This window comes from Lycium barbarum, chromosome 7 (assembly GCF_019175385.1).
Source record: "Lycium barbarum isolate Lr01 chromosome 7, ASM1917538v2, whole genome shotgun sequence".
Classification (NCBI taxonomy): Eukaryota; Viridiplantae; Streptophyta; class Magnoliopsida; order Solanales; family Solanaceae; genus Lycium; species Lycium barbarum.
Window position 1 is genome coordinate 126352903 of NC_083343.1, and position 10224 is coordinate 126363126.

Consider the following 10224-nt stretch of genomic DNA (forward strand, 5'->3'; position numbering starts at 1 on the left):
TAAAACAATACGATACGATATAATATAACACATTACAATATAATACAATACGATACATTATGAAATTACGTAATAACCATCCAGACAAAGTGTAAATAACAAGCCCCCGTTTGCCCATAAAATTTTCACTTTTTCCCCGAATTGTTTTTTTCACGTAGTTTGAAAATGAGGTTTGGCCATGAAAATTTCAAATACAACTTGAAAACACCTGAATACTGTTTTCACTTTCAATACATTCAGACAATTAAATATTTTTTGTGGAGAGTATAAGCATACACAAATCCAACTAAAAAATCTCAAATAAATTGGAAAAATATTTGGTTTTTATGGACAGACGCTTACTTAATATTCCTTTGTTCACTTTTAGTTATCAAGTTTCACTTTTTATAGTCAATTCGATTAATCTTTGAAGTTAAATTAATTTAAAATTTAACTATTCGAAATGTATAAAAAAATTCTATAAGTTTAACAAATAAAGGTGAACCGAGAGAGTATTACTGTACTAATTAATTGTATTTCGTATTTATGAGACATCACAATTCAATTTATATATTGTATGTCATATTTTCATTTTAATGCCTTTGCCAAAAAAATTTTAATATACAAACAAATAGTCATGTTTTATAAGAAGGTCGAAATCAGATGGGGTCTAATATACCTTTCTACTGTTCTAGTGGATTAAATAAAACTCCTATAAGTAGATCTTAAGTTGTTTGACTTTAAATGGTCATTTCAATTTCTTTGGCTTAATTAAATACTAATTTAGCATATACTCACATACTTTGTTTATTTAATGCATGCATAAATTATTAATAGTCTTAATTACCTCCTAGACTTAGTTATTTAAAACCTAAACACCCCCCCCCCCCCCCCAAATAAGACTGACATAGCCAGGACCGCAACTATCTTGCTTTTCTCTTTATAAAAAAAAAATATACATTGCGTTTTACCTCAATAATTAGTATTTTTTTTTAATTTATTCTATGCAATGATTATTGAGCCAATTATATTTCTGTTCTTACACATGTTTGAAAACTGGAACTATTTTTTAATTGCTTAATTCTTTATAATGCATTGCATATTTTACTCCGACAGTGTAATTTTTTTTCTTGCATGTTTTCGCTATCAGCATCTTATTTCTTTGATATTTTCATCTCATCTTCTTTGGTCTTGTTTTTTTTCTTTTTGAGCGGGAGTCTATCAGAAACAGCGGGAGTCTATCAGAAACAGCCTTTACCCTACAAAGATAGGGGTTAAATCTGCGTACACCCACCCCCAAACCCCACTTGTGAGATCATACTGGGTATGTTATGTTGTAGTATATTTTTTCCTTGTTTCTGTCAAGCTCATTTAGACTCCAAAAAAGCCATAAAAAACAAATTATTTTTTTAATCAAAATCATGAAATGCCAATCAAGTGTTTATAGATTTGCTCTGACAAAGATGATCGAAAATTTATAAATTTAAAAGGAAAAAATGTATTTTATTTTTTAAAAAAAAATTGCCACATGGTAAACGCTTGTCTCTCGCCTTCATCAAGTGAGATCGTCCAGGGGATCAAAATTATCAAATAGCCAAGTCTATAGAAATGAGTAGGAGTGACACTTTTTTTTTTTTGTTGCAAAGAGCTACTTAAACAAACATTACATAATTACACCTATATAACGTTTTATCAGCTTTAAATTTTCCCTACTGCTATTTAGTTGCTCTTCATTCATTTAATCAGACCTATATTAAAAGCATGAAGAAAAAATACAATGATGCAAACATGCACAATATCAATGTTAAAATGTCAGCTTAGGCTACATACTTATTGAAGACACATTTTTATCACATCATACTATTTCATTTCCTATTGAAACAGGTTAAAAGCAAACTGAAAAGAGGATGTTCAGTAAGGAACAATAATAGATTCTATGAGCTCTTGCAGTGGAGCCAGCTCCTTTTTGTCAATCAGCCCAAATTCCTACAGAATAAACATCATTTATAAATGTTAACAAAATCAATCCTATAGATAAAGGATCATATGAAACCATAACAACAAAGTATGCTGCATACTGGATTCAACTGAACCCAGTGTTTTCAGCACGAAACATATATATATATATGTCAAAAATCATTAAAATTTCAACAAATATTAGATTCTGAACCATAATTTCAAATGTTCTGAGTTGAATGATAATAACTCAAAGATTGAACGCATAAAGTTTAAATTCTGAATGCGCCTGAAGTTCTTAACATAATCAACGTTTTCAAAGCAACTCGCATTGCTCCTTAAAGCACATAATAGAAACTGCACTAATTTCATTACGCCATTTTTTGGGTAACTTTTTTTTATCTATGGTTCCAATTGACTCCATTATTCCCTATTGCACAGAAGTTCAAACTATTGCCCCAAAACTCTTATCTAATTATGGATTACAATCTACGCAGTCACAACTGGGGTCTGAGGGGCATGGATTTAATTGTTTACAAATCATATGTTACTTTCTCAGGTCCACACATAAGAGTAATAGCATATAATTGCAAATCTAGAAACCAAAAGCTAAAGAAGAAAGTGCATTCAGGATCTGCAATTTAAACGACTCACATGGGTGAAGAGTATGAAATGCTTGAAGCACGTATTCAAATGGGCTTCCTCCTTAAGACTCACAATCTTCTGAAAATGGGAGTGATAAATATGTGCATATACGCGAAAGAGGCGTTTAAATATTGTCTTGACAACATCCTTGAAGTTCGGAGGAAAAGGTGCGCCTACAAAAACATAGCCCAGTCGACAATGAGAAAAGGTAACAAAATATTGTCTAAACTAACAAAGCAGTTGATTTTAGTTAGCAAGAATTCGCCATCCAACTCCATGCCACCTACTCCTGCACATCCGCCCTTCTCCCCTCTTGGCTCCCAAGAGGAAAATTTTCACTTCACTCAAGATGACTCCTTCCATCCTTTTTATAGAAACAAGAAGTTGATATGACTTGCATATTAGTAGTAGTTGTTAAAAGAAATAGCTAGTTTTCAAATATAAGGTTCTAAGTAGAATACTTAGTAGAATCTGAAATAATTTAGACATTAATGAATAAAAAGTAGGTCATATGAGTTGGGACAGAAGAGTATTGTTTACATCTCTAAAATGACATTAAAACATGAGTGTGGAAGCTGTTAACTAGTACTTACCAAGCCTTTGAGGAAATAAAGATTCATCATCCAATTGAGTTTCAATCCAGTCCATCAAATATTCAACATACTTTGGAGCGGAAACTTCAATAGGCTTCTTAATCTGTACACCATCAGCCCACCTATACTCATACCTAAAACACAATATGTGAAGTCAAGAATGGTGTAGTTCGTTGAAGAATACTCCGGATTAAGTTTCCACCTAACCTAATCCTAGTGTTAATGTTTATCTCATATATATTTGGTCTTTTTGGAATTAAATCACAAAATGAAGGGAAAATATTGTCACTTCTTAGTATTTTACTTCAAAGCAACATCAAGACATCCTCTCAACATTGCTGCACACTTAGAATGCACTACAGCAGTGTTCATGATTTTTCTTACAAGACCATCATCTTGGCCTCCTTTAAGTTCTTGAACTGTTCAAATTACAAATTCTGGGCAGAGTATTATATGGCTATGAAATCCTAGACCAAATGCCTTAATGTCACGTCACTTGAGAAGACTGTTCTGATTAATTTCTAACAGCTTATGCAAGAATCATGCACCCCCTTAAAAATTGCGATATGGGCAGGTAATTTGGAACAGATGAAGCAGCTGAGTTTTCATATCCCTGCGATTTAAAAGCCACACAAGTTCCACTGTTGGGCACTAGAATTCGAAGATGGTCCTCAAGCAGTTTGCATGAATCAACTCCCATAACCAGGGACAATTTAGTGACTTTTTTTCCCCAAAGGATGACTAAATTACATATCAAATAATGTATATAATAAAAGTGAACTGGAAACAGCTTATTTACGAAACATACTTGGGGCCTGCAGTCATTGTAGGGCAGTTTTCTGGCGTACAGAATTCAGTGAGGGTGCCATAAAGCAGATTCACCTGGTTGAAGAAATCCACAGCTGCATATTAAAATATTAAAAAAAAATCAAATTAAAATTAATCAGCTTACAGCAACAAGTAAGCAAACAGAATGTAGCATATTCAGCATTCTATTTTCAGCATTGGCTTCAAATACAGAGTCACATATATACATCATTATACTATTATAGCTACTGTGCAGAACTTTCTGCAGTGCACATGCTTGTTAATATGGTATATTCCACCAGCCTCTAGACTTTGATGGGATGTCCTCACAATTAATAACAAAATGTTGATTAATTCAGAATTTGTGAGACTTCGCGATACTTTTTCTGTGAAGTCCATTCGACAGGCACTTGGATGACCAACGAAATAAAGACGTTAAGGTTCACTGTATTATAAGCATAAAGAGTATGAAATTGAAATAATATTACATGATACAGGAGAAAAAATAAAGTGTGGTGAGGGGCTTGAGATTATTGGCTTAATAGATGTTAGAGAATACACTGTCCCCTCATTGGTTATGTAAGGGTTCTCAAAGGAGTTTATAATGTCTTGAGCCACTTTACCCATTGCCTTAAGATTTTCGATTGGATGTCCAGATTCTGCCATGGGGTATCAGAGCCAAACTTTGGTGAGCCGTTTTCACAACCTCTTTCTATTTCATGTTCTATCGCTCTGAGCTTTCTCACTCAACTCCGGCCATGGAGCTTTTCTGGACTCATCTCTCCCTTCAGCCCATCAACTAATAATTGCTCCCAGCCCGCTCGAACCATCTGCTCTCTTTCTCTCTCTCTACTTCAGACCCATTCTCTTCTCCAAAAAAAGGAGTCAAAATCTGGGCTATATGTGAGGGTGTTAGAGAATACACTTCTACCTCGTTGGTTGCGTGACGGTTTCCAACCTAAGCATCTAATTTTATCTTGCATACCCTAAGTCATGCTTTTCACTAGTTTGTTATGCTAGAGGGTGACAAAGTAAGTTTTCAGGCACTAGCACTATCCTGACATGATGAGCATCACTCGGGATTTCATCCATGATACTCAGCTAGGATCTACAGTGCTTTAATTGGCCCTAGGCACTGATTTAAGGTTAAAATTTTAACCAAAGTTTAATACCAATATTTTTCAGTATTTACATAAAGTAGGTCGACTGCTTTTTCTTAAGCCGAGGGTCTTTCGGAAACAGCCTTCCTACCTCCCAAGGTAGGGGTAACGTCTTCGTACACTCTATCTCCGCAGACCCCCCTTGTGGGATTACGTTGGGTATGTTGTTGTAGTTGTACATAAAGTAGGTCGACAATTGGAGTTAATGTTTTGGTGAATATATGACCTTTTATTAGTACAAAAGTAAGTTACATGTCACCTCTTTAGGATTCATATACTGAAAAGGTATTACAATAAATAGAGAGAAAAAAAAACATTTCCAAAAAAAATGGACATAGTTTTAGGACAACCCCAAGAAATAAAGTAGATCAGTCAATTTGGGGAAGATGGAAGTGTGTTCTTTTTTCTTTCCTTTCCACATAGCCAAAAGAGAAAAGGGAGGATAGACTGAAGCTCTAGTTCTGGAAGTCAAGATTTTGGAGATTAAAAGCATGTGAGATTTTTACTCCGCAAAACAATTAAGACAGTGACTCCAGCAACCACATCTTCCTATCATCTCAAACACCAGAAACAGAGGTAACATTAATGTGCCAATGGATGTCCATCATTATGTATGAGAACTGAGAAGACAGGAGGAAATAGAGAGAGAGAGAGAGAGAGAGAGAGAGAGAATGTACTGTTGACAGCTAGCCATTCATTAATATCTTCCCCGGGAGGAAGCCTTACGGCCTCTCTCAAGTTTCCGCTGCCTAATGTGGCATCAATGTGCTTTCTTAATTGTGCCCCCTGCAACAAGGAAAACGGTGAGCAAAGCAAGAAACATAACCCATTCAGGAATGAAAAGTACTACTCCACTTCTCTACCCATAACTCTACGGTTTAACTCAAATTCCAAATCAAAATAAAGATACAAGGGAAGAATGATAACAAGCAAGAAGACTAAACGAAAATGAAAAGTTTTGCCCCCAAGAATCCAAACTCTAAGCATGAGATACTTTAGGTTGTAGAACTAGTCAACTATATCAACTTTAACATGCCAAAATTTGAAGTTGGATGAGCTTCCAAGAGCTAACAAATTATTATGTCAAATCATCTGAATCCATTAATTCGTTCTTATCCTGATAATTTTTGTGTCATAGCTTGCTGCATACTAATACTCTCCTTTTCTTGCATACTAGCACTTGAAAGTGGAAAGAAAGCCAATTTAGCTATAAACTTGCTGAGCACATAATAGCATGCATACAAGGGAGGGATATTCTACTGAAATAGAATCTCCATCTCCTACGATGTATTCGGGGATCAGTTACAAAAGGTGCGGGCGTGAAAAGTCGCCAATGACCCTGGGGTTTAGGGTAGGGTATACCATGTTCAATAAAATCATAACAATAAGCTTAAAAAATTGCAGCTAAAAACAAAGTTTTTTTAATTTCAAAATTCAACTACTGACAAGATTATAATTAGCACAAGAAAAATAATTCAGTAGAAATGTAAGCATGTTTTGAGGATTTCAAAGATCTAATATCCCTTTAAACTTGATAACTTGAAGATGTCTTTTGTTTGAAGTTTTAGAAATTGGTGCAATCAACATCAAAGTAGGTGAGGCCAAACACTTGACATGCAGGAAGTAACTGCCAAGAAAACAAAAAGAGAACAGCAGAATTTCTTCTTTAAACTAGGAAAGAGCCTAACCTTACTCCCTGAGGGTGCACTCTTTTTGGGCCGGAATGTTCTCTGATTCCTATAAACAAACAGCAACAGGCGTCAGACAAATGATGAATAATGCTAAGTTCCAATTCGCCAGATAGGATAGCAAAGCACTCTTTCAAAGATAAAGCTAAGATAATGACAATGAGGAGTAAAGAGAGTATGCAATAAATCTGTAAGAAGGTTAAAAACAAGTAAATTTGAGAAATAATGTGAGCTATAACTTATATTTAATATATGAATAACAGAAATAGCATTATCTTCATTGACCTGATGCCTTAAGAAACGCGAACTTGCTAAGGTAATGTGTTATCCTTTTCTGTTTACCCTGTCATTGCAACTATTGAGTAAGTTGGCTGTTAAACATAAAACCAGGAGGACACAGAAATAAAGAGATAGAGAAGAAGCTGTCCACATTTTCCACGACTTGTGAAATCTTCTATGGTCCAAAAAAGGAGATAATTTCTGTTAGCGTAGTTCTTTCTTCTTATACACAACAGAACTTCCAATCTCCTGTTTGATCTTCAAATAGAAACTACGTGGTAAAAAACGATCCTTCTACAAAGTACAAAACAATCTTTACAATACACAAACATATGAAAGTTATACTTCCATTTGGCAAGTTCATCTCCAATTAAAAAAAGAAAAGGTACACGACTATTCACTGAATACAACACTAGATCAAATATTTGATCTTGAAATAGTAATAAATAAACACCCTAGATTTCTATCCCAAAACAAGTGAAACAAAAAGCATAATGGTAATATACGAGTCTGGGGCGGAGCTAACCTACGAGTTACAGGTTTACAAGAACCCCAGTACCTTTTTCCCAGATCCTATATATGTACTGTGAACCAAGTTATTAGTGTATATTAACTTGAGTTCATCGTAGAACCTATAAACCTCAAATCCTGAATCCGTCTCTAATATACACGTGAAGTATCATCAAGCCCACACGTAAAAGTTGTAAACCTAACAAATTTAGCTAACTAACAAATTCCAATCTTCTGGAGTGCACAAACAGTTAATCCAAAAATAGTGAATAAATTTAGAATCTTCTAAAAACTTATTCAAAATAAGAAATAAACAGAAGAAACAGCCTGTGAAAGTCTAAAACAATCAAAACATCAATGAGGCAACAAATAATAACAATAAAGAACCTTAAATTCAGCAAGAAAAAAAAAACAGATCAATAAATTCTTATCATGAAAGCATATAGATCATCATCAATTCAGAAAAAAACACAAGAACAATTTACAACATACCACAATAGAAATTAAAACATAAAAGGAAAGAGATGATTTAATTATACCTTCCAAGACCAAATAAACTCATATTTTTTCAGATATATGTAAAATGATTTTGGAAAAAAAAAAACTGATTCTTGGATAGAAATGTTTACGCAAAGAGAATGAGAAATATAGTGGAGAAAGATCGGGCAGCGGAAAACTAGCTGCCCAGATTTGAGGGGCTTTTTTTAATAATTTTTCGCGGGCAGGGAATTTAATTTCCTATATTTTAAGTTACTACTCCTTCCAAATAAAAAATAGTTCCACTTAGTTATTTGCACACCCCTTAAGAAAATACTAACTTCTGAAGTAAAAAATGTTATTTGACTAAATTGCCCCTAATTAAATAGGTATTGAAATTTGATCACATAGCACTTAATAAGGATAAATCTGAAAACATAAGGTTAATTCTTTCTTGATTTGATAAGCGGACGCTCTTTTTACTCAAGAAAGAAAATTCTACGTTGGACATTTTTTTTTATCTGGAGGGAGTACCTCTGTTTTAATTTTTTTTTTGTCTTGCTTTCCTTTCTAGTCCGTTCAAAAAAGAATGTTTTTTCGTTTTTTACAACTCTTTTATTCTAACTTTTTACGTGACATATTTAAGATCTCACTATTAAAAGGCATTTTGATATATTCTATATATTATTTAAGAACACTAGCTTCAAAAGCTTTTTTTACTATTTTAATCTTCGTGTCAAATGAAAATCAGACAAATAAATTAAAATGATGACCGAAAAGGAGGAGAAATGGTGGCAAAAGAGAGATAGTGGAGAAAGAGCGGGCAGCGAAAAAAAGAAGCTGCCCAGATTTGAGGGTTTTTTATACTACTTCCGTTTTAATTTATGTGAACTTAATTCTTTTTAGTCCATGTCAAAAAAAATCTTCTTTTATATTTGAAAATAATTTACTTTTATGCAATAATTTATAATCACACAAAATATATGTGACTTGATTTATACTGCAAGTTTAAAAGTCCTCTCTTTTTCCTTAAATTACGTGTCCAATAAAATAGATTCACAATTTTTTTTCTAATATTTTTCACCCCTCCCCAAGAAATCCCCCTTTTCTGCCCTTGATGAGTCGAACCCAAAACGTTCACGTTGGAGGTGAAGGTGCTTATCATTCGAGCAATATCCTTTTATTAAATAAGTTCACATAAATTGATACGGACGGATTATAATTTTTCGCGGGCAGGGAATTTAATTTCCTATTCTTTTAGTACTGATGTTTTTTTTAGTACATTAGAATAATCAAAAAAAGCTGTCACGCACTGACTTTGTACCCAATGAAAGGAAATGAAAATTGGAGAAAGTATTTGGCATTTTCCTTCCCTGGTGCTATAGTGACGTGTTCCTGACCGCATCTATGCGTGTCTGGTTGACACGTGTTTTCTGCAAGTGATCAGTTCTGTACTCTTATTTCAGCCTCGAGGAACTACGAAGAGAAGCAAATGGACGCTCCCACTTGCACCAAATTTTAGTAGGCGTTTAATCATGAAAATCAAATATTTTTTATTTTATTTGGTATTTTATAGTTAGAGTTGAAAATGAAGTTGTGTTTAGTTATAATTTTTGTAAAATATATTTGGTTAAAATATAATAGTTCAACAAAAATAAAAACCAAGACAAAAAAAGAATAGCTGGAACAAGTTCAGCCCAAATGAAGTTCAACAAAAACAAATAATAGCCGACATATACTCTCTCCTCTCACACAAATTAGGAAAGTTCTAGAGTGGGTGGCTTCACCGGAGTAAAAGCCACTGCACTTTCACCACGGCTGAGCGATCTGGTTTTCCGATTTGGATTTACGTCATCTTCGCACCCAAGCTCTCACCGGTGCAGCAAATCCATATCCAAGGAGTTATAATCTCAGAACAAACAGATCGTCTTCCTTCAAGTAAGAGGTGCTCCCAAACTTTAATTTCCTTCATCTGAGTGAGAAAACGCATGCTATGTCCGCTATCTTCTACTGTATTCTCCAATGTGATGGAAATTACCTGATATACTTGGAGATTGTTGATCTGTTATAAGTGTTGGGATTTGTGCTGCAAACGATCTCTATAATCCTAATCAGTTAGGTGGATTGTAG

The 10224-nt window shown here is 34.1% G+C and overlaps 1 protein-coding gene across 2 annotated transcripts; it reads right to left on the minus strand.

The window, feature by feature from the left end:
* Positions 1-1712: 1712 nt before the first annotated feature.
* LOC132604242 (MOB kinase activator-like 1A) lies at positions 1713-8300 on the minus strand. 2 transcript variants are annotated; one of them, XM_060317665.1, is made up of 7 exons: positions 8157-8300; positions 6829-6877; positions 5818-5926; positions 3982-4075; positions 3174-3307; positions 2590-2753; positions 1713-1965 (listed from the first exon to the last, which is right to left on the minus strand). In XM_060317665.1, the coding sequence occupies exons 1-7, from the start codon at positions 8177-8179 to the stop codon at positions 1891-1893; spliced, it is 648 nt and encodes a 215-aa protein (XP_060173648.1). In that variant the 5' UTR covers positions 8180-8300; the 3' UTR covers positions 1713-1890. The 2 variants fall into 2 exon arrangements, with proteins under 2 accessions (XP_060173648.1, XP_060173649.1); XM_060317666.1 differs by lacking the exon at positions 8157-8300 and adding an exon at positions 7114-7173.
* Positions 8301-10224: the final 1924 nt, after the last annotated feature.

Excerpts from the sequence above, each read along its gene's own strand:
- LOC132604242 (XM_060317665.1), bottom strand. The coding sequence starts at position 8,179 with ATGAGTTTATTTGGTCTTGGAAG. Across the intron at positions 5,927-6,828 it reads GTGCACCCTCAGGGAGTAAG|GGGGCACAATTAAGAAAGCA; the intron begins GTTAGGCTCTTT and ends TCCTTGTTGCAG. Across the intron at positions 2,754-3,173 it reads TTTATTTCCTCAAAGGCTTG|GCGCACCTTTTCCTCCGAAC; the intron begins GTAAGTACTAGT and ends ATGTTTTTGTAG.